At 46.6% G+C, this 24,609-nt stretch overlaps 2 protein-coding genes across 4 annotated transcripts in view; both read right to left on the reverse strand.

Annotated features, from left to right (window-relative positions):
* The window catches only part of CLCC1 (chloride channel CLIC like 1), a 51,281-nt gene extending 43,645 nt beyond the window's left edge, over positions 1-7,636 (reverse strand). For both annotated transcript variants that reach the window (XM_066597164.1, XM_066597163.1), the window contains exons 1-2: positions 7,578-7,636; positions 5,900-6,037 (exon numbers count right to left, since the gene is read on the reverse strand). In XM_066597164.1, the coding sequence (XP_066453261.1) occupies positions 5,900-6,028 (129 nt within the window). In that variant the 5' untranslated portion in view covers positions 6,029-6,037; positions 7,578-7,636. The remainder of the gene's footprint in view (positions 1-5,899; positions 6,038-7,577) is intronic.
* Positions 7,637-19,930: 12,294 nt separating this feature from the next.
* The window catches only part of WDR47 (WD repeat domain 47), a 52,080-nt gene continuing 47,401 nt past the window's right edge, over positions 19,931-24,609 (reverse strand). For both annotated transcript variants that reach the window (XM_066597166.1, XM_066597165.1), the window contains exon 15: positions 19,931-23,647. In XM_066597166.1, the coding sequence (XP_066453263.1) occupies positions 23,505-23,647 (143 nt within the window). In that variant the 3' untranslated portion in view covers positions 19,931-23,504. The remainder of the gene's footprint in view (positions 23,648-24,609) is intronic.

Consider the following 24,609-nt stretch of genomic DNA (forward strand, 5'->3'; position numbering starts at 1 on the left):
TTAGGCCTCCTTCCCACGAACGGATTTCCGCCGCGTAATTCGCGGCGAAAATCCGCTGCGTTGCACGCAGCTATTAGGTTCTATTGAACCTAATAGCTCCATGCTCACGATGCGTAATTCCACCGCGGAATTACGCACCGCGATTTCTCCCGTCCTCACCCGCAGCATGCTCTATTTTCTGCGGGTGAGGACGGGCTGTACGCACTGACGGCTTCCATTGCAGTCAATGGAAGCCGTCCATTCACGCTATCTCCCGCTGTAACCAGCGGGAGATAGCGTGAAAAAACGCTTTCCCGCCCACCGCCGAGCGTCATATGACGCCAAATGACGCGGTCCGGCCGCGTCACGTGACACGGCTGGTGACGCGAGAGCGGTGGGCGGTGACGAGCGGTGACGAGCGGTGACGCGGCGGTGGTGGGCGGGGAAGCGATTTCACGCTATCTCCCGCAGGTAAGTATAGGGGCTCTGGGGGGCGCCGTGACGGGCTTCACAGCGGAATATTACGCTGCGGAGCCCGTCACGCTCGTGGGAAGGAGGCCTTACACCGCTTACTGCGCTTTGCAACACTGTTTCAGAAGTTCCTATTCAGTTCAATAATAGCTACAAAAATTGCTCAGCTCTTTCCGTAGGCTCCGGCTGTGTAGCCAGTAACCATGGCAGCAGTTTCCCATCTTGACTATGGAAAGTTGAGATAGGAACACCTCTTTAATAGCTGTAAATGGCAGTGTTTCTAGCATAGAAAAATATTTTTTCAGCATTTTTCGTTTTATGCTTCCATTGTGCTACTGAGTGCAGGTTCTAAACTCAGTCTCCTTCCCCATCTGGCAGCTGACAAGTCTCTTACTTCCTCTGCAGGAGTCTTCTCAGCTATTTTGCCATGTACTGCAGAGGTCTGGTACTTCTTGACAAGCAGAGCAGGATCCCATTTTTACTGGCCTTCCTGCAGTGAACAGAGGATCACTACACTGGGACCTGATTGATGTGTGTCCTCCAGCACTCGGCTCAGCAGGTAACCGTGCGCACTGCAACTAGTATACAACATGTGGGACCTTATACCAGGGAAGTAAAAGCCAGAACTCTTCAATGGATCATTTTTTTTAACAGAACGTAAATGGTAAATACTGTATATATATATTTTTTTTTTACAACTATACAATAAATATGATAACGGGGGGGTGGGCTTTAACCCATTAAGGACCAAGCACTGTCGATTTATGGCGCTTGGTCCTGGGTTTTAAACGCAGACGATTGTAAAAATACAGCGTGGGTTTAAAGTCCCTGTTGTGCAATCAAGCAGGAGCATGTCAGGTTGTCAGCTGTTAGTCACAGCTGATAACCTGAAGGAGCAGGCAGGAGTGGTTTTTGACCCTTTCTTCCTTCTTTCCCCGAATACATAGCGCTCAATGAGTGCTATATACTAAAAAGTGGAAGTATGACTTCCACTACGTGAGCTAGCAGTAACGTGACAGCTGGGATTCCCTGCTACAGCAGAGCTGCAGGGTCTTAGTAAACCCCGATCAGCTCTGCCAGTGACTACTGTCACTACAGGGTAATGTTTTCCCCTGTAACTGGGGCTCCTACGGATGCCTCAGCTACAGCGGAAAAGGGTTAAAACAAAAAAAACAAAAAACACACACATACCCCAGAGGTCTTATGTGACGTCATGGGGGGACATAGTAAAAAAAATAACATAAGTAAAACAAAATTACAGAATAAAATAAAAATATAAACATAAGAAAGAAAATAACCTAAAACCGTCGCTATATGCGCCCTGTAATCCCAAAGCATACGTACTATATATCAAAATGGCCGAAACAAAAGGAGAAACCTGTTCCAATAGTATATTTACGCTAAAATAATTTTTAAAAAAAACACCACCACCACACATCCCCATGGGGCGGCTTGATAGATTGTCAGATCGCAGCAGGATGTAATGCTGTAGCATTAGGTCATACTGCTGGAGTGATCAAAGCAAAGCACTGCATGTTGCAGTCCCTTAGGGGGGACTAAAAGAAAATGTAAAAAGAAAAAGAAAAATTTTACTAATTATAAAAAATAAAAAGTTCAAACCCCCCCCCCCCTTTTGCCACATATGCAATAAAAGAATCTAAATAATAAAACAAACATATTTGGTATCGCCGCGTCCTTAAAAGTCTGATCTATCAGAGTAATGCATTATTTACTGCGCACAGTGAATGTCGGTCGAAAAAAAAAAAATTAGGAATGCCAGAAATGCGATGAAAAATCCGTATGTATTCAGAAATGGCACGAACGTAAACTACGTGACGTACCGCACAAAATGAGCCCTCACACAACGCTGTCAACGATAATATAAGAAAGGTTTTTCTGCGCAGAAGATAATAAAAAAATTTTAAACGATCCAAGTTTGGTATCTTAGTAATCGTACCGACCCATAGAATAAAGTTATCATGTCATTTTTGTTGCAATTTGTGCGCTGTAGAACCAGGGCGCACTGAAAGATGGCGGAATGTCGTTCCCCCATCTCTCTCCACTTAGAATTTTCTCAGTACATTATATAGTACATTAAATAGCACCATTGAAAAATACAACTCGGCCCGCAAAAAACAAGCCCTCATACAGCGACGTCGATGGATACATAAAGAAGTTACGATTTTGTTTTTAAGAGGGGGGGGAGAAAACGAAAATAGAAAAAAAAAAAAAAAGCTCTGTCACTAAGAAGTTAAGGTACAAAATTGCCTGGTCCTTAAAGGGGTTGTCCCGCGGCAGCAAGTGGGTCTGTACACTTCTGTATGGCCATATTAATGCACTTTGTAATGTACATTGTGCATTAATTATGAGCCATACAGAAGTTATCAAAAGTTTTATACTTACCTGCTCCGTTGCTGGCGTCCTCGTTCCCATGGAGCCGACTAATTTTCGCCCTCCGATGGCCAAATTAGCCACGCTTGCGCAGTCCGGTTCTTCTGCTCTCTTCAATGGAGCCGCTCGTGCAGAATGCCGGCTCCGTGTAGCTCCGCCCCGTCACGTGCCGATTCCAGCCAATCAGGAGGCTGGAATCGGCAATGGACCGCACAGAAGAGCTGCGGTCCACGGAGGGAGCAGACCCCGGCGGCCATCTTCAGCAGGTAAGTATGAAGACGCCGGACCGCCGGGATTTAGGTAAGCGCTGAGCGGTTTGTTTTTTTAACCCCTGCATCGGGGTTGTCTCGCGCCGAACGGGGGTGGGGGGGGGGGTGGGGTGGTTAAAAAAAAAAAAAAAACGTTTCGGCGCGGGACAACCCCTTTAAGGGGTTAATATCAAATATGTGAAAAAAAACTGAATTCTTCATTTTCTAAATTCTTAAAATTTAAAAAAAGGAATACATCACAGCAGCAGTAAAATGAGACCAATAGCAGCAACGTGTGAAGGCTGCGTGTAATATTCTTCGCCTTTACCCCTTATATCCAATCTCTCACCTGAACATGTCATCCGCACCTCTAGATTACAAGACTCCGCCTTTTCTCACCATGGACACGCTAAAAACGCTCACTGTTGCCCTCATCCACTCCCGCCTTGATTGCGGCCTCCCCTGCACCAGACTCTCCCCTCTCCTATCCTGGAACGCTGCAGCCAGGCTCATCTTCCTGTCCAGCCGCTACTTGGATGCCTCTGCCCTGTGCCGATCACTGCACTGTCTGCCCATTAAATACAGAATTCAATTTAAACTCACTACCTTCATCCACAAAGCCCTCCACAGCAGCGCCCCCCTATATCACCTCCCTCATCTCAATCCATCACCCAATTGGGGCCCTCAGCTCCGCTAATGAAAGTGCCCTTTAATTTGAACCTCATATTCCCGCCTCCAATACTTCTCCATAGCAGCACCAGTCCTCTGGAACGCGCTACCCAAACTATCTGGGCAATCCGTGATACGCAAAACTTCAGGCATGCTCTATAAAAAAAAAAAAAACAAAAAAAACATTTTCAGGGGGGCATACCACCTGAGGCCTCATATCCATGGCCGGGTCGGATGCCACGGAAACCCACCCTGTCCACAGCTGAGGGCACTACCTACCCATCCAGATCCTCCGCGTGGCTCTTCCATATTCTTAAGGCCGCCTGCACACGGGCAGAAATCCCGCGGCGGTTTTTCCCGCGGGATTTCCGCCACTGAAAGTTTGCATAGGAGTGCATTACAATACGCACTCCTATGCAGACGGCCGCGGTTTGGCCGCGCGAAATCTCGCGCAGCAAACAAACCGCGGCATGTCCTATTTTTGTGCGGGGCTCGCACTCACCCGGCCACCGGCTCCGGTCTGCGCCGCAGCCGGCACATGAAAGAGCCGGGGCCGCCAGGCGCGGGTGAGTACGCGCTCGTCCCTGCAGGCTCTCGGGTCGGGTCCCGCGGCGAGAATTCTCGCTGCCGGATCCGACCCGCTCGTCTGCAGGCGGCCTAACTGTGGATGTGGGTGAGCGCACCGCTGCACATGTGCAGCAGAGTTTGTCATAAATCTGCTGGACGGGCCGCGGATCAGAGGGCTTCCATTTAAAGGGGTTGTCCCGCGCCGAAACGGGTTTTTTTTTTTTTCAAACCCCCCCCCCCCCCCTCCACCCGTTGGGCGCGAGACAACCCCGATGCAGGGGTTAAAAAAGAACACCGCACAGCGCTTACCTGAATCCCCGCGCTCCGGTGACTTCTTACTTACCTGCTGAAGATGGCCGCCGGGATCTTCTCCCTCGGTGGACCGCAGGGCTTCTGTGCGGTCCATTGCCGATTCCAGCCTCCTGATTGGCTGGAATAGGCACGTGATGGGGCGGAGCTACATGGAGCTACACGGAGCCCCATTGAGAAAAGGAGAAGACCTGGACTGCGCAAGCGCGTCTAATTTGGCCATTAGACGCTGAAAATTAGACGGGCACCATGGAGACGAGGACGCTAGCAACGGAACAGGTAAGTGAATAACTTTTGATAACTTCTGTATGGCTCATAATTAATGCACGATGTACATTACAAAGTGCATTAATATGGCCATACAGAAGTGTATAGACCCACTTTGTTTCGAGGGACAACCCCTTTAAGTCAATGGAAGCTTTCAGTGTGGGACCGCAGCAAAATAAAGCATGCCGCAATTTGTTTTCTGGACCAAAATGTCCGTAAAACAAACCTGCATGCTTTAATTCAGCTACGGGCGCCCATGATTGTCTATGGGCGGCTTGAACTGCGGATAGTCCGTCGGGGGGCCCGTGTGGATTCCGCAATTCAATTCAGTCCGTGGACACGGAGCCTAAACCAAACCCCTCTGTACTCCGCCTGATAACATGCTCCCTGACCTACTGACTGCAATCCCTGCTAATCAACCGCCCCTGCAGTCACACCGATTCAGCCACCACACAGCTTACGTCTGACCATTGTCCATATGTATATCACCCCTCACTCTCCACCTCGCCATACAGTGCACACTGCCAGCCCTTTTACGTTCTGTATCACCCCATTACTTGTAGTATGTAAGCTTGTTGGAGCAGGACCCTCACCCCTAACGCCTCCATCAATCAATCACTTCATATAACCGTGGTCTTGTTTCTGCTCCCCCGGTCTTGTAAGCGTTATAACAACATTATCAGGGACATCATGCTGAGCGTTTTCCATCTCGCAGCTTCGTTGTGAGAGAAGAACCACCCATGTAAACAAACCCATCGCAGAGAACGGCTTTATTTTCGTGCGCATTATGAGCATCTCACAACACACAATCTCACATGATAACGTGAGCCGCGTAAATACAGCCTCAGTCAGACCCAAAGACGATGTATTTACGGAGCGGGGGCGATAATGTAACGGACACCAAGCATCACTGAATGTTCACCTCATTATGTTTCCCGCCATCCTCCCCACACAAGTGCCAGTACACGGCGCAGCCCCTCTATACAGTGCGGGATTACCTTCTGTTTAATCATCTTGCCGGTAGCTGCATCATAATTAAACATGTCTGTAGGATCCGTCCACTCGTCATCGTCATAGCGGCCGCAGCAAAGCGTCGCACAGAGGGAGAGCAGCAGCAGCGCCAACATCTTACAGACCTGCAACAAAAAACAAACAGTTCAGTACAAAACCTAAAGGAAGAGATGACTACACTGGCGCCACATAAGTACTGAAATGGTGCAATTTATTTACTTCTCAAAATTGTCAAAAGGGGGCGGAGCCTCACCAGGCCGCTTACTAAAATTTACTCCAGTGAAAATTAAGCAGTGAGGACTTTTTTCTTTACACACAAATTTCAGCCGTTTTTGAATTGGCGAAGCTGGAAACCCCTTTTTGGGGTATTTCACACATAACGTAATTGGGAGTCAAAATGCTCAGCATTCCTGCATCAAAGTCTACACCAGCAGTGCCGATATTGACTGGGAATCGTCTGCATATCTGCGACAGTGCTGCCCTCAGCTGACAGTGTGGAGTATTGCAAGATGAGGGGCCATCGCTGCAGACATCAGCTGATTCCAACGATGCAGATTTTGCTGTATTTTTGATGTGGAAATGCTGCGGTAAATCCCCCATGTGGACGCACCCTAATAGGGGTGTACCCGTTACCCTCTGGAAACCGGATCGGAAATAACCTGATCAGCGGGGGTCTCACACACGGCGCCGTTAAAACGCTGCGATTTTGATTGGCGTATTTGAAAACAGTTTTTAACGCACCCCATCATTGTGAAGGGGGAGGAGGGGTGTTACAAAAAAAACCTCCAAAAATACCCCATGGTTCTGGTAGGGATTTGCTGCTCAGGATCGCCACAGATCAACTGATCCCCGGTCAGCGCTGACAATTGCGCAGCGGCCCGGTTGGTGCAGCTACCATTGAATAGTCTATTCTGGCCAAATCAAAATAGAATAAGCAAAGTGCCCACAGATGGTACACGGAGGGGCGGCCTACGCCGTCGGCTGTGATTCTTGTACACGCTGCTCTGAATGGTTGTAATACAGTATTACACCGCAATACCCCCAGGGTTCATCTACTGCGGTCCTTACATCCATTTCAGCAGCACTTTAAGCAGGTGTGGTGTAACACGTAACGGCAGGTTTCAACACCACCTCTTACATAAGAAGGTGTTGTGTAATACTCTACATGTCGGCAGATAATATATTAGTACATGGTCATATACACACACGCCTCGCTGGTCGGTCACATATGAACAGTCGTTCAGTGTAGTCGCAGCCAATAATCGTATGATGATGGAGAATTTGTTCATTTCATGCAAACACAGAAATCATCGGCTCAATCACTCATCTCTGGGATCCATCTATCTGCCTGTAGAACAGGTGACTCCGCCTTCTGTACTGTACGAGAGAATGTAACATAAATGTGCAGCTCCTACTCTGCCTTGTGTGGCACAGAGTGTAACGGCAGCTGGATACAGTACTAAGCCCTCACTCAGGTTGCAGGTTCAATCCCTGCATGGGTCAGGTAGTTGGCCTCCTTCCAAGGTCGGTAACATGACCACCCAGCTTGCTAAAGATAGAGGCAAAACCAGTCTCTGCCTGCCCTTGCGGCTCCCACATAGGAGCGCTGGCACGGTGCACACATTATCTCTTTATGCCCCTCCCGCCAGTGCCCAGCTAACTCACCGCGGGCCATCCGGTAACACACAGCAGCGATGAGACGTCACTACCACGTGACCTGTATATTTATGGCACCGCTCACAAAGGGCGGAGCCGGCGGCTGCGTGCTGTAGGTGTGAGCCGTCCACGTGGTCGGACGGGGGGCTGTGCGTGTTGTAATACCGGGTCTGCAAAAACCCGCAATTATGTGTGTTCTACCCCGTACCTCCGCGTTCTACATTGTAGCTGCCCACATTCAACCAAACAGCGCTGTGGCGTGGGGCCATGTGGCTGTTAGGGCTCGTTCTGTCTTATAACGGAACCGAACGCCCCTCATTGACTATAATGGGGTTTGTTCGATTTCCCACATTTTACTGGACTTTACAGGGAAATGGGGAAAAAAAAAAACAATCTCTCTGTCCTCGCGGTAAAAATGATTACAGATGTTTTTGCAGAGACGCGGGGTTATTACAGGTGATCGACCCTCATACGGGCTCATGCCCACGGGCGTATGCGTTACATGCTACGGCTCTCCTGCAGCATTTTACACATACACAGCCCATACGCTTTGCTGGCGGAGACCGCGTATGGCACTGCGCATTCCTAGGAACGATGTGATCACGGAGCCGAGATGCGTATGGAAACACTGCCTGTATGTGATGTATTGCGTATGGGCAGCGTATGGATGTGCAGCGCCTACAATGGCTGCTTATGACGTGCAGAGAAATACAACATGCTGCGCTTTATTTCTTGTGCGTATCAGTACGCCGTGTGCATGGAATACTGGAAGTCCGTTGCATTGACTCCATTCACCTCACATACATGTGCGTGCAACACGGTCATGTGCGTCAGCCCAACTTACATTTAATGACCCTCGGGTACATACATTTGATATCAGTGTAAACACAATGGGTTTGTATTGCAGATTCCGCAATCGCCGTCCGCGGTAAAACACGGGCATTGAAAGACATGGATATTAGCTGTTTCCTGCAAACATGCAGATACAAAAATTGCAGCATGCGCTATTCTGCTGCGGAATCCGGGCGGACGGCCTCCATTAAAGTCAATAGAGGCCGTCCGACCCACAGCCCATACATTGCGTATCGGCTGCGGGTACCGGCACAGGAAATAGAAAGAAAAAGTATTGCGCAAGACCGCCGCGGTCATACACAATACAGGATATTGAGGTACGCAGCGTCGCCGGCCAGGCTCATAGCTGGAATCGGCTGCGGGCTTCTTGCATGCAGAATTTGGCCCGGTTGTATGAGCCCAGCCGTACCCGTTGTAGAGTATCATGACTGACCGATGCAATGGCTTCCGTGACACATATACGCAGATCATGTATGGTGGGGGGTATCATTGTGATAAGGGGGGGGGGGGGGGCATACTGTTGGACTATGAAACCTGGGTTTCCTGTTCTCGCTGCGGCAGAAGCCATATCTGTAGCGTCCAGGTACGAAATTCCCGGGATTGTTCCCTCGGTTTGTCCCCGGTTGCGGGCTTGTAACCATTACAATCTGTGCAGATAAAATCACAGACATTTGCGCAGAATCTCCCACACAGCTGGCGGCAGGACGTCTAATTCACTGCTCGCTCCGACGGCAGATATCTGAGGATTTTGAGTGAAGCTTGCTCGGACGCGCGCCGCTGTTTCCACACTTACTGGTGGACGGACGGATGATTTTTACCTATAGGTGCAACCTTTTCCCATAAAATTGGAGCACCGCTTACGAACTGCGCGCCCAATAGGTGGATCTGCACCAAACTGTTCAAAAATGGCACTGCAGACTAATAGACTGGTAGACATGAAAATCAAAGACGCAAAAAGCTTTCCTCTCGTTCTTGGCAGCCATTTTTTCTCATACTCTGATAGCACTACAGCCGGGTTTTCACGCCCGGCCGATATATGCTGCCCCTCTGCTGCATTGGCTTTCAATGCATCAGTGCATAGGGGCTTATTTCCGCGGAGTAAAAGCGTCCGAACAGGCGCTTTTGCTGAAGCAGCTACATAGACTCCTATGTGAGCCTATGCTAGCTGCCGGAGAAGGGAGGTGGGAGGGAGTTTATGTTACAGTAATCTACCCTGGATACGCCAGCCCGGGTTGCCCTGGATCTTACCCACAACCCCTTGTCCCTGCCTACTTGCCTCCACTCCTGGCTAACCCCAGGAGGCAACGGGGCGGCGGTCCCTACGTTATCTAGGGACCGAGAAGGAGCGCTGGCATACCTAGATGAAATGGGGAGACTACCGACAGGGACAGGCAGATGGAAAAAAAACAATATGAAACAATACTGATAGTACCGAGGCAGCTGGAACAACCTGGCAGATGGTAACAAAATAGCAGACAAGCTGACAGAGGCAGGAGACCTACAGATGCAGACTAGCTAGCAACCTGAGGGAAACCAATAACTGGCAGTGATTGCAGTCACTGCCAGACTTTTAAACAGAAGCCTCCGCCCAGGGGTGGAGAGTGGGAGACAGCCAACTCCCCATAGCACATCAAAAGGGAGCTTGTGCACAGCAGCTGCACTCCCAGGTGCGCGCGCACGGCGCCGCCAGGATTACCCAGCAGGCGCACCGAGAGCCACCAGCACTACGCTGGCCCAGCACCTGCACCCCTGGCAGCCGGACCACAAGTCGGGGGGACGCGCCCCCAACCCCAGGACCCAGCACACCGCCGCCTCGAAAGGAGCCGCAACCGCCGCATGGTAACAGTTTAGCAGCATGTCTGCTAAACCCCCTTCTCCTCTCTGCTCCTTGCTGCTGTCAGCAATTGGAGGGGGTGGGGCTAAGCTCCACCTCGATCCGCCCCCATCCCATTGAAAACGGCCAGAGAGGAGGTGAGCCAGCGAGGGGAAGGGAAGGGGGAATGTCTCCCCAGGCCCAACCACATACGCAAGGAGATGCGTGATACACTGCGTAATTCCTCCGGAAAAACAACACATCTGGAACTCAGACTAAATTAGTCATTACAATGGTACGTCTTTATTTGCCACGCGCAAATTAACATGCCTTTTGGGCACAAAATTACAGTAAAAGATGCTAAAACGCACGCAAAAAGCATTGCTCAGCGTGCAAATATTTCACACGAAGGCACGTGCTAATGCGCATACACTCTTGTGAAGGGGGGCCTAAGACTTGCATAACCTCTTGAAAAGTGTCAGATAATCAAGTCTTATTGGATGTCCCTCCTGATGGGGTTTTAATCTTGTGGAATAAAGCCATCAAGTTAAAGAATGCTGGGATTCTTTGCAATTCTTCGGTGGCAGATTTACCCCAATCAAGTCTGTGCACCCTGAGAGCTGGTTCATAGTCTTTGTACTGTAAGGGATGTTAGTTTCAGCTCTAAACTGGAAAAATAGGAAGATCCATGCAGATAGTTATTAGAGCCTCATGTGGCGCAGAGTGCTAAGGCAGTCCTAAACTCTCACAACCTGAACTTTGCAAGTTCAATCCCCGTGTGGTTCAGGTAGCCGGCTCAATGTTGACTCAGCCTTCCATCCTTCTAGGGTTGGTAAAATGAGTTCCCAGCTTGGTGTGTTTAATACATTTTTAAAAATTACTTGAAAGCGCTGTGGAATAAGTTGGTGCTAAACAAATTTTAAAAAATCTTGTTATTTGTCCTGTAATAACTGATATCAGAGTACCAAAAATGGATTGTAATGATCAGTATTCTAATGAAAGCAGAAAAGGCAAGGGTAAAAGTGTCTTACAATTACTCCTTCACATAAGGATGGGACGTGGCTTCAGAAGGTGCGGTTTTATAGAAACTTTTCGTGGGAGGTAGCATTCACCTGATGTTACCCAATGTAACCTACATATCCCCAAAACTGCAACGCACGTTCCTCTCATTCATATACAATCATCAGAACATTCTTTCTTTAGTCATCCAAAAGTATTCTTGACCCAGAATGTTACTGAAAGTGTATCGTGAGGAAGAGGCTTCCTCTACTGACTTTTCTACTGAAGATCACAGGCTAAGCCCAGGAGGTCATAGATCAGTGGCAAAGCCCAGTGGCCAGAAGGCATAGAAAAAAAAGGGCATAAAAGGTCCTAAACAAAAGCCAGGAGGCTATAGGCCAAGCTCAGAATCCATAGGTCAGGTGCAGAAGCTATAAAAGGCCAAGCCAAAACTCAGAGGCTATACAGACCAAGCTCAAACTCAATGTAAGGCCCAGCACCCAGAAGACCAGAGGCTATTCAACCATTGACAAAGATCATCAGGTCCCGAGTCAGGATATTGAACGCACAGAGAGCCATGCCCCATAATTTCTGTTCTTGTGATGTAAAGATGGTATTCAATCGATTACTTATACGAGGTTATTACACTAAAGGCCCTTTTACACTGAACTAGAATCTTACAATTCTTGCCCGAGTGAACGAGCTGGTGACGTCATCACCTCCTCTCGTTTATTTATCGTTCAGTTTTAACATTCCTATGTGAAACACTGAACTGCACAAGCCGGCGCTGATTTTTATATTGGCTGAAACTTAACAACAACGTCACGATTCTCCTTTGTCGTTCAGTTGTTGGCTCATGCTGAAACTAAATGATCATTCATTTTTGCTCCTTTGAACAGTTTTCTGAATGATAATTGTTCAGTCTAGACGCCCCTTCGGGAATCCCCTTGGTTGGGAATCCTCTTAGAAAGCACTCATTTCTATCCCCTGCTCTAATTAGTGGTGATGCTAGGCATTGCCCAGATTAGTACACACTTACTGATGGAAGCACTAGATAAAACAGCAGAGCACATACAGTAAACCTCCGATCCAGGTGCAACAACCCACTCCACACCTGCAGGAGAAGGATCATGTGAGGCCAGAAGATAAGAGCCTTACCTTCCTGACCTCCAGAGACCGGGGAGCACATCATCCGCCAGGGGGCAAGAGGATGATTCCAGGCTTAACCAGTGGCTCCCCTTGGACTTACAACGGGGGGGATTAGATCAGGAGATTTGATAAATTTCTTTTTGAGTAAAGAGTGGTACGGGGTGGGCCAGAGTTAGGGGAGACATCCCCTGCAGCTAAAAGAAGTAGGGTGAGCAGGTGACTGGGGGGGTGTGGAAGGGATTTGTGGGTGTGACTACAGTACTTCGCGGTGAGAGGGGGATGGAGACTTTTGAGGAAGGTGAGTGTGTATGAGCTGTGCATAGGAGAGGAAGGAGTTGGCCTTCTTGGCCGCGGTCCCAGCCCAGTCTGAAAAGTAGATGTTTTGGAATATTCTGTCAAAATCCACACCGGAATGCTTACAATCTATAAAACTTTTAATGACTTGTGCCCAGGGCTTAGAATAAAAACGGGAATTTTTCTTACCAATAATTCCCTTTCTTGAAGACACCATGACAGCATACGCTGGAGGTTGTTTCCCTGCTGGCCTGAAGGGACAGGAAGAGGCAGAGCATAAAAGAAATCTTCCCTTCACCAAACACCAGTGTGTTCCAAATAACCACAGTGACAGAATACTTAACCAGAAGGTGTGTTTTTATTAGCATCACACACCTCAGACAATGAAATTATAAGCATACACACTACCTCATGTGTTGGACAAAATAGGGATAACCATGTCGGAGGGGGGGGGGGGGGGAGGGGGAGAGGTGGCGTATGCTGTCATGATGTCTTCAAGAGAGGGACTTATCGGTAAGAAAAAATTCCCATTTTCCCTCCAACATCATGACAGCTTACGCTGGAGGAATACAAAATAAATTGTAGGTGCTTTGTTAGGGTGGGACTACGGCTTGTAGCACCTTCCTCCCGAAGGTTGCATCCTGGCTAGATTTAATGTCCAGCCTGTAATGCTTGATAAAAGTATGACTAGAAGACCACGTGGCCGCATTACAAATCTGTTCAATTGAGGCGTGTGCTCTTTCTGCCCAGGAAGACGCCACCACACGAGTAGAGTGGGCTTTCAGTCCTTCTGGGGGAGGGATGCCCTTGGCCTTGTAAGCCTCCTGGACGGCTCGCCTGAGCCACCGGGCGATCGAATCTCTAGAAGCGGCCCTTCCTTTGGCCTGCCCCTGAAATTGAACGAAAAGTTTGTCAGTCTTTCTGAAACTTTCCATCGCTTAAAGGTACGCTAGTACAGCTCTTTTAACGGCTAGATTATGGATCTTCTGCTTCTTTTCATTTTTGAAGTTTTGACAAAAGGCTGGAATAACAATTGGATGGCCCCTGTGGAAGTCTGACAAGACTTTGGGTTGGAAAGAAGGGTCTAAGGAAAATACAATCTTGTCAGGGTGAATAGTCATATATGGGAGCCTCTGTGAAAGGGCCTGGATTTCACCCACGTGCCTAACCGATGTGACTGCCACAAGGAGGGCTACCTCATACGTCAGCAAGGCGATGGATAGGTCTCTAAGAGGTTCAAACGGGGGATCGAAAGGCCTGAAGGACTATAGTCAGATCCCAGGAGGGCGCAGTAAGCCTTGTAAATGGATGCAGTCTATTCACCCCTCTAAAAAATGTCTTAATCCATCTGTGCTCAGCAAGCGCGAGATCAAAGAATGCCCCCAAAGCTGCCACTTGGACTTTGAGGGTACTTGGACTCAACCCTTTATCCAGGCCCGCGTGGAGGAAATCTAGACTTTGACGGATATCTGGTTGATCTAACTGTTGGATGTCCTAACCCGTCCATTCTGAGAATTTTTTCCAAACTTTAGAATAAATCTTTTTTGTTGAGGGTTTAAGGCTCTCGCAAATAGTGGAAACCACGTTACTAGATAGGCCCTTTCCTAAGAATTTTACCCGTTCAAGATCGAGGCCGTAAGCCTGAACTTGTGAACCTCCGGGTAAAGGAGAGGACCTTGCAGCAATAGGTCTGGTTTTGATGGAAGATGGAAAGGCTCTCCCACTTACAGAGATCTCAGGAGAGGGAACTAGGGTCTTTTGGGCCAATAAGGCGCTACTAGAATTATTGACATGCTTGACTGCAGTAATTTCCTTAGGAGGAGCGGAATCAAAGGTAAAGGGGAAAAAGCGTAAGTGAAGTCCCAAACCCAGGGGTGAGAGAGGGCGTCCGTGCCTAAGGCTTGTTTTTCCAAGCCTCGGAAAAAAAAGAGACGGCACTTGGTATTTGTGCTTGACGCAAACAGATCTATCTCGGGTACCCCCCTTTTTGTCACGAGGTTGAACACCTCGGGATGGAGCTTCCAGTCTCCTTGGTCCACTTTCTTCCTGCTTAGAAAATCCGCGGCTGAATTCTCGGCTCCTTTTAGGTGGAAGACCAACAGTGACCTGGTTGTATGCTCTGCCCACTGAAGGATCCTTCCCGCCAGATGCTGAAGTAGAGGATTCCAGGTGGTACCCTGGTGGCAAATGAGTGACACTGCCGTCATGTTATCGGAAAAAATCCTCACGTGCTTCATCCCTAACACTATTTGCAGGCTACGTAGGAATTTCCAAACCGCATTAAGTTCTCTAAAGTTAGATGAACTGGATCGCTCATGAGGGTCCCATGTACCTTGTATATGACCACCTCCAAAGTGGGCCCCCCACCCTTTGGCGCTGGCATCAGTTGTTATTATCGCGGGGTCCAGATTCCATTCAGATGCCCGCGAAAGGTTGTCTGAGGACAACCACCAGCAAAGTGAGGATCTAGCCCCAGTAGAAAAAGGGATTGTTTTGTCAAGTGAGGACTGTGAGTTGTCCCAATTCTGGAGGATGAGAGCCAGGAGATGACAACTGTGGAACTGGGCCCAGGGAACCACACTAATGCATGAAGTCATTAACCCCAGGATCCGCATCGCCTCTCTGATTGATACTCTAGGTTTTTTATATAGAGTAAAACATTTGTCTAAAATGAGCTGTTTGCTTAGGGGAGGAAGGGACGAACATTGGAGACAAGAATCCAAAGTGACTCCCAAATTTTTTTTCCGGGTTTCCAGTTCCATGTTGGATTTCAGATCATTAATGATCCAACCCAGGTCATGAAATAGCTGAAGTGTGGAACTCAAGTGTGACCTCAGAACTGTCGGGGAATCCGCCACCAAAAGGAAATCGTCCAAATATGGGATGATAATAATCCCGCAATTGCGCAGAAAAGCTATCATTTCAATCACCACTTTGGAAAAAACCCGTGGAACGGAGGAAATTCCAAAGGGTAGGCAAATAAACTGGAAGTGACAGATTTCCCCTTTTATTCTCAGCGCAAATCTTAGAAATCTTTGCGAGTTAACATAAATGGGGATGTGATAATATGCATCCTTTAAGTCAATCGTAGCCATTACATTATCCCTACCAATCGGGGGTTGTGATCCTAATATTTTCCATTTTAAATTTTCTGTACTCAATAAATTTGTTTAGTTCTTTAAGATTAATTAAGGTGCGGTGCGAACCATCTGGTTTAGGAACCAGAAAAAGAGGGGAGTAAAATACTTTCCCCCATTCCCTTTAGGGGGACAGGGATAACCGCACAGAGATCCAGCAGGTTCTGTACACCCCTAAGTATGGCCCGCTCTAGGGCTGGAGACTACACCGAGGTTAACACGAACCTATCCGGAGGGCAAGATTCTAGTTCAACCTTGTAACCCTCCGGCACCAGATGTAAAACCCATTCGTTGGTAGTTATGTTTCGCCAACTGGTACAGAAATAAACTAATCTTCCGCTCATCAGGTACGGAGCTGTAAACTGAGAGACAATAGTAAAAGCCTTACGCCTTCCTCCCTTCGGATAAGACCACCTTCCGGTCTTTCCTTTCCCTACGTAAGCTGTAGTTGAGGGACGTGGAGTGAAGGGTCTTTTTGGAGGTCTGAGGGCTGGCAGTCCCTGGTTTTTGTCTGTTGCTTTTTCCAGCAGGCGATCCAGGTCCGGTCCGAAAATGCGTAAACCACGAAAGGGTAGAGTACACAAACTTATTCTTGGAGGTTATGTCTCCCAACCACTCCTCTCCCTAAACTGCCCTTCTGGCCGTGTTGGATAGGGCTGCTTTGCGGGCTCCAAAGCGTACTGACTCCATAGAAGCATCCGGCAGAAATTCCGTGGCCATCTGAAACAGGAGGATGCCGCCCACAAGTTCCTCTCTGGAGGCTTTCTGATCAATCAAGGAAGCAAGTTGATCCAGCCAAACCGCCATGGAGAGAGCCACTGAAGTGGCCGCAATGTTAGATTTCATAATCAGGCTGGACGTGGACCAAGCCTTCCGCATGGTCATGTCCACTTTGTTGTCCATAGAATCTTTTAAGTGGGACGTATCCTCATAGGGTAACCCTGTTCTCTTTGTTACCATAGATATAGCTGTATCAACCCTTGGCGTTTCGTCAAAGATAGCCACATCATCGTCAGCAAACAAAAGACGCTCCTTAAATTCTTTGGAACTTAACAGAGTTTAATCCCTGCAATTCCATTCATTAAGGATCAACTGCTTAAGTGTGTCATTTACTGGAAATGTGGATTTACGTTGTGGAAGCAGACCCGCGAACATGTCATCCTGCGCTGTGCGAGGTTGCTGAACTTCTTCCTCCACTTGCATGGTTCTGCGAACTGCTTTTAAGAATTGATCCATGTTAGTGGCGGAAAAAAAGAGCTTTTTTTCTCCCCCTGCGACACTTCACCTAGATCTTCCAAATCCAATTCTTCCGCCATGTCAGAGTTGGACTCTGACACTGGCAGAGTGGACCTTCTTGTCGCCCCCCGAGGACCCTGGTTGGAGGTCCGAGAGAGAGGACTGTAACAACCGACCAAATTTCGGACAGGAGGGAAGATTTTTTTTTTTCCTGCTGAATTTTTGCTGAACAGGAAGCGCATAATGTTTTAACGTAGGAGTAGTCAAGTTTTGCTAAGCATATTGAACACTTTTTACTTCTCCTCCTAGCCTCCCTACGTTTTGGAGTATCCCTATCCTGAAATGATAAGGGAGAGCTCTGTTAGTAAAGAAAGTGTAGTGCAGGTGTTTGTAAGGTTGGCCCACAGGACCACTTACAGTTTGGAGATCGTCTGGGTCCTCCCTGGCCCACATGCTGCGCTTGTGGAATTAGATTCCTGTCCTTAGGAAGCGATTCCCAGCTTGTATTAGGCACCAGCAGTGTTCTCTTGGTGCAGGGGGCTTTTAACTTTGAATTTGGCACCAAGCCGCACTAGGCCACGCCCCCTCCATGCGCTCCATCTGATGTCATCGTTGAAGCCGGGGAGACCCTGAGGTAGCAGCCGCCGCCTGAATGACGGCCGTGGTGGTGCCAGAAAGCCCGTCCTTGGACCCAGGCCCACGTAGTCCCCGTTTAGCACCCAGGTGAGGTCCTTCCCACTGGGGTAACCGGGACTGCCAGAAGCAATGCCGCCCGCCGCCATTGGCGAGTCCGGAACCTGCGGAATATGACAGCATACGCTGAAGCTCTGCCGCTGCTGTCCTGGAGGGACAGGAAAAACACTGGTGTTTGGTGAAGGGGAGGTTTCTTTTATGCTTTGCCTCTTTCTGTCCCTTCAGGTCAGCAGGGGAACAACCTCCAGCGTATGCTGTCATAATGTTGGAGGGAAACTAGCTGTACTTACCCGTCCTCGGCGATCCCTGTGGTCTTCCCAATCTGTGTTTTTGAAAGGATAACACGGGACCGCTGCAACCCATCAGAGGCTCCAACAGACGGGTGCTGTTCTGGCGTATGTGCTCAGATGTAAGTGGATGCGCCAGGTAAATGGCACCCAACCACTGTGGCCTCTGACTGGCTGCAGTGCTCATGTAATGTCCATTCCAAAACAAAGACTGCAAGGATCGCAGGGCTACAGCGCTGGCCCGAAGGGGCTGAGGACGGGTAAGTACAGACGATTGTGGTATTTTAAGTCCTGTGCACCTATGTCTAAAAAATTAAAAAAAATTATATTTTCAGTAGACAACCCCTTTAAGTCTTTTTCAAATCCACATTAAACATGTAGATTTTTCTAGAATTAATATGGGCGTTTGTAACCCATTTACAAATCCAACAGACTTAGCACTGTAGTCTATAGCCAGAGCTTTTGAAAACTTAAAATGATTGCTTTGAAAAATCCACACTCCTCTAGGGCATAATTTTGAAATATCTAAATATCACAATTACACAGAATTATACACATTCTACAAATAAATCTACAACCTGACTGACATGCCTTACACTGAACCTACATGTGGCAGTAATGTCCCTCGTACACGAGCAGATTCCTGATGAACGAGCGCATGACGTCACAGCTAACTCGTTCGCGCAGAATGTTTAGACAGGCAGATAATCGTTGAGAAATCACTCACTTCACTAAGAGGGGGTGTTTAAATGTAATGAGAAGTAAATTAACCAACCAGGACTTTTTTGCTGGCTGAAACTGAACGATGAAATACAAAGCGAACGAGAAACGTACGATGGCTCGCATTTAGACGAGACGATTATTGCACACTTTGTCATAATTTTTCCAATGATAAATCGGTACATCTAAACAGGCCTTATGTCTTACTAAGGAGCAACCTTTAGGGACAGAATTTTGGAACCTATACATCCAGTTGTGTCTACAGGGTGAATTAAGGTTGTTTTTTTTTTTAAAAAAAAACACGGAATGAATATCGCTCAGAATTCGTTTGAATGAAAATACACAATAATAGTTATTTCCAAATGCGGAAAAAAATTTGTTTATCATTCGTATACTTTTTGTAATTGCTGAGTATTAACCCGCATAAAAATTGTTGCTGGAGTGCTGACTTTTTGCTGCGTCTAAACGCTCACCCGCTCACAGTGGTGATCTGCCTGTCTAGATGCTCTGCACGAGCGCTAACAACCTAGCAGTGACATCAGTGATCGTGCAGTCATTTAAACAGGCAGATCATCCCGTCTAATGGTGCATTTAGACAGAAAGATGATCGCGCAAAAGATGGCTTCTGAGTGATCATTTTGCATAAAGCTACTACTTGGTACTAATGCCTATTAGTACCAATTACGGTAAGAGCATGTAAGCCGCTGGGAGCTGTATTCAGAGAACAGACCAACCGCTGTTCTCTGAATAAATTGCCTTTGTTCTGCCACAGGGCTGACAGCTAAGACAATATAATCATCACTCCCCAGGCAGAACACAGCGTGCGGTCTGTCTTACCAGCTCTTCTGCCGAACGATGGATTTCATGCCGGGCAGGACAGTGAAAGATGGGCACATTTACAAGCAATGATTATCGCTCAAAAGATAGTTTTCGAGCAAATTTTTAGCGATAATCGTTGTGTCTAAATGGGCCTTAAATGTACCATTAGTGTCTTAGTCAGCATTAAGAAATTAGCATATAAAAAGCCAAACAATTTTTAGAAATTGCCCAAAAGTCCCCAAAACTCACAATCCTCAAGACACAGCATTCCTATAGATTACTACGGTTGTCCAGCCTTCCGCTGGCAACCATCATGCAGACATCCACTCACCACGGCGAAATACTTGCAATGTTGACCCAGTATTGTCAGCTGAAATGATGAATCTTGGATCTCTTTATTCATATGACAGCACAGTTACACTTCCATAGTAAACATCTCCACATTAAACAATAGGTAAAAAATATACGTACAGTGCACAAAAAAATTTAGTATGTTAAAAGAACAAAAATAATAAATTCCACTTCATATCAAATAAATAAAACATTCCCAAATCTTTAGGCTTTTAATTTAACAAAAATAATATACAGTATGAACAGAATAATCCAGATATTAGCATTTACATTAGTGAAGACGACATTGAAGCTATATTTCTAGCGGTAGGATAGAAATATAGAGAACACAACAACGCGAGTCCAAGACTCAATATCCAGGTCAGTTGTTGCTCTGAAGAAGAAACAGAGGGAAGTGACTCCATGCCGAGGTGCCATGCAGACATGTACACAACACTTCCCTTCTGGCACCTAACGGGTTACACGGGAGATCACAAGCGCCATCGCTGCCTGACATGTCTTACTGGCCATTGAAGCAGAGGGGGTGCAGGGAAATCCGGAGTATGTTGCATATATTGACCGTATATGTATAAAAACGTGAACACATCAAGATGAACACTGGATAGTTGTAGCAGCATGTCACCCACAACAGATTCAGCATACGGCGCTGTATAGTAGTGCGCAGCGCCTTTGGTTTGCTTTGTATGAGGCTGGTGAGATTGTTCACATGCAGACACCTCAAGGGCAGCGATAGAGCCAAGGGGCTTCTGAAGCCCAGACTAGACGGAAGGGGGCTGGTGAGCGGGAAGCAGCATTGTACAAGCGTCCGTATATTAGGTCAATTGCTTTTTTTTAGATTTTATGACACTATTTGTTTTTATATTTTCGGAAGTACATTTTGGCTATGGCGACTTTGGGCCACCATGCAGGTTGTGTGGCCACAGATCACAGCATAGCCCTACAACATGGGAAGCTAATGGGTGTATAAATAGGATCATGTTGCGATTCACAAGTCACCGTGACCCAGTGATCTCAAGTTGCTGGACTTGTGATCGGCAGGCTGAAGTAGCTCATAACTCAATCTCGTTAACATCCATTGGGTTCCGATGTCGCAGGACTATGCTGTAATCTTTGTAACCAAAGTCACGGTGCAGCCCTTGTGTATGTTCATATGTGACACGTGTCATAAACGGGTTGTGTGTTTGTTCTTAAATGAGCAGCACTAGAACATTTCCCCACAATTACCATTATAGAAATGTACATTATGATACCTCCCCCAACAAACCTGGGACACACAGGGTCTCATGGATGAAAACTAGTGGACACAGGAATAGGCGATGCTCATGGTTTTCATTTTTAAAACAAAAAAATTGAAATCCAATTGGTTGCGATGGGCAACATCTCCAGTTTGTAGGTGTGCTACGGTAGTATTTATGCAGGAGGCAGAGTTAAAAGAAAAAAAAACCCTGAAAAAAAAATTTCAGTTGCCATGCGTGAACAGGATTTGATTAGATCGTATTGATTCCAATGACAAGTGGCCATTGCAGTCAATTATGGGACATATTAAAGCCTCATTCACACTTGGTCAGTAACTGTGTTGTTTTTCGTTGTACTAATACTGCCAACACATTTTTGCTGAAGATTTTGGAAATGTTTGTAGAATGATTTCCTGCATCGAAGGAAGTGTGAAGGAAAAGTCATGGAGAATTTGGGAGAAAAATGTGTTTGCTGCAGCTTTTCCAGGATAACAAAAAAAACCCACAATAAATGCAAAGTGTGAATGAGGCCCGATGTAATCTGCAAGTGGATGCTGGACAATTCTGCTGAGGTGTAAACAAGAGTAGAGTGATGACAGCAGCGCTCACAGATTTCACCTACAAGTAGTAATTCAAGGGTTAACAGCTGCACAATTTCAATAATAGTTGGAGCTACAATATGTCATTTTAGACTTGTGTTTAAAAAACAAAAACGTCACTCTGCACTCAACTGCTAAGAAACTTTTTCCAAATTAGATATATGTCACTTGTCAAACTGGAGGAGATTTGACAATCTGGCTTCCCATTGGTCTTGAATGAAGGGATCTTGATATTGCCGGCGTATGTGTACAACTTGTACATCCTAATTATTATATAATAAATTACGCCACTTTCTAACAGTTTGTGTTTTAGTGCTACACAAATTGTTAATATTTCTGCTGTCAGTGAATGGAAATTCTTGTTTACATCAAGGGTCGGAAAACCTGTCCCGGTCATATCGAGTACACGGCTGTTTATGTATATCAGATATCTCTCTAACCACAGACTTGGACGATCAGCACACAGTCAGGTAGGTTTAGAGACTCTGCGTGTACACAGATTTTCTATTCACAGACAGCAAGCAGTGATCTTGAAAACTAGATAAACTACGTATGTTGGAAAGTTACAAAACATTTCATTAGGCATTGAACAAGTTGTGTTTATAAAACCACAAACCCCTTTTAAGTATTCTCTTCAGTATGGAAACACATTACCGTAAAGACTTACCGTATGTCCCATCCATGCGCTGTCCGTCTATTTCGCAGACCGCTTATGTGAATAGTCTGCTTGGCTTTAATGGGTCCAAGTGCTAATTTTCATGTGAATCAAACGTAGAAAAAAAAAAGTCCTATTCTGGTCCATATCACAGTCATGCCATTGCCCGCTGCCCCTACCACTCAGATATGACCCGTACCTGTGTGCTATCCGATGCGAGCTGCACCCGAGAATCTCAGATGCAACTTGTCAGAATGGGCCTTTAAACTTGTAAAGTTCCCCCAGATCTAACGTTTATCTTAATGTACCTGATCTAAACTTGGACTGATGACACGTCTGACTCTTCAGGCACTGGTAAAGCCACCATCTCATACATAATAATGATAGGATCACACAGTTTGTAGATATTAGACTGCTTCCTGACCGTTGCACTTCGTCCTGCTCTTTCTTCATGTATGTACCTTGCAGTAACTAAAATAGCCGTAATGGGAAAATGTGCATTCTGAAATGTTTGTAATGGGAAAAAGTTTTTTTTCTTAGTGTCTTTGGTAGCTACTGCTGTATTCATTTCAGGGATTTGTATCATATTGGCACACTCTGACATCTGTGACTCCAATGACTTGATGGACAGTGGATAGCAATATAAATATTAAGGTGCAGTTGTCAACTATAACCAAACAGAAAACGGTCCGCAGACTTGTGTGACGTTACTAACTGGACCCGATGTGTATGCCAATGAAAGTGCAATTGCTTCTTCTAACATAAGCCAACAATGTTTGTTCTGCGGAGATGCGTGCTCTTACAGAAGAGAATCCCACTGATGTATTGGTGAGCAGGAAAGAAAGAATTATATACACATAGATTTAAAATGACCTACTAGTAACCTGCGGCTAGTGACAGCCGGTACCCCCTTCCATCTGCACTACTACAGCATGATGTGGCTAGGATGGTATTCGGTATATTTGGCTGCGTGTGGTCAGTAATCAACCCCTGCGGCAGCTTAGAGGTTCAGCTGTATAACCATGACAATGGAGGTCAGGCAGGAAAGCCAAAATTAGCTTCCTAGTGAAAGTTGACCTAAATATTGAAGTCTCTTATTAAACATTGTAAGCCCACAATGATACAGTTCTGTCCGCAGACGATGACAAGAACGACAGATCTTGTGTATGCCACCGGCACTGGATCACCTTGTCCTTGTGCTCACCAACATCAATAATGGGAAGAGGTTTGGTAAGATCACCTGAGGAGAAATAAAAGTTGCAGAGTTGAAATAAGCATAAAATAATCTTTAGTTGGCCTATTTATAAAGATCATAAAGATTGATATAATAATCCTAATTATTATATATTAATTAGGATTCAAAACCAACTCCACGAGGAGCTAAAATACCACTTATAAATCAGATTACATCTTAAAGGGCTACTCCAGCGAAAACGCATTTTTACCTCCCCGCACCCCTCGCCTGATTGCCTGTCAGATGCGGACGTCTCCAGTGTATATTGCAGTCACTTCCGTGTAGTGCGATGTTTACCAGGCACAGTCTTGATGTTGCATTCACATTCACTGTTCTGTCCATCAATCCCATGATGACAGCATCTCATGAACAGAGACTGTACCATCTCTGCAACACTACCAATATCTTCTGTATTCTATATTCTCCTAAATAAGCTGCAGACCATAAGTATATAGTCAGGAGGATGAGCTGTGATCTCCCCTATTATACCTGTGTGACAGGAGCTGTGATCTTTATCATCAACTGTGACAGGAGTGTCCGTGTCCCCCTCTAAGCAGTTTCTGTGGTTGAGTCTATGTAACAGCATCAGATAGACTGAGAAACTGACTAAAAACTGAACACATAACCCCAAGTAGATCTCAGCTGCTCAGAACTGAGATCACATGACCATTAGAGGAGTAGGAGTCCAGGAGTTTTAGACAGGCAGGAATAACTAACCGAGGAAACACTAGCTCACTTATATATACACACTAGGGGACTAGATACATAATGAATTTAAAAGAGTTCCACCGGTGGCTCTTTAAAAGGATATTTGCAAAGACTTTTATGACCTGTGTGGCCACTTCTCCACCAGAAGAGGTTGGACTACCAAGGAGGACACCTATGGCATCATTCCCTGGGGAGACCCACAGTGTTTTATGCACATGTCAATGGACATGAGGCCTTACAAAGTGATTTTACTGGTGTAC

The sequence above is a fragment of the Eleutherodactylus coqui genome, chromosome 3 (assembly GCF_035609145.1).
Source record: "Eleutherodactylus coqui strain aEleCoq1 chromosome 3, aEleCoq1.hap1, whole genome shotgun sequence".
NCBI lineage: Eukaryota > Metazoa > Chordata > Amphibia > Anura > Eleutherodactylidae > Eleutherodactylus > Eleutherodactylus coqui.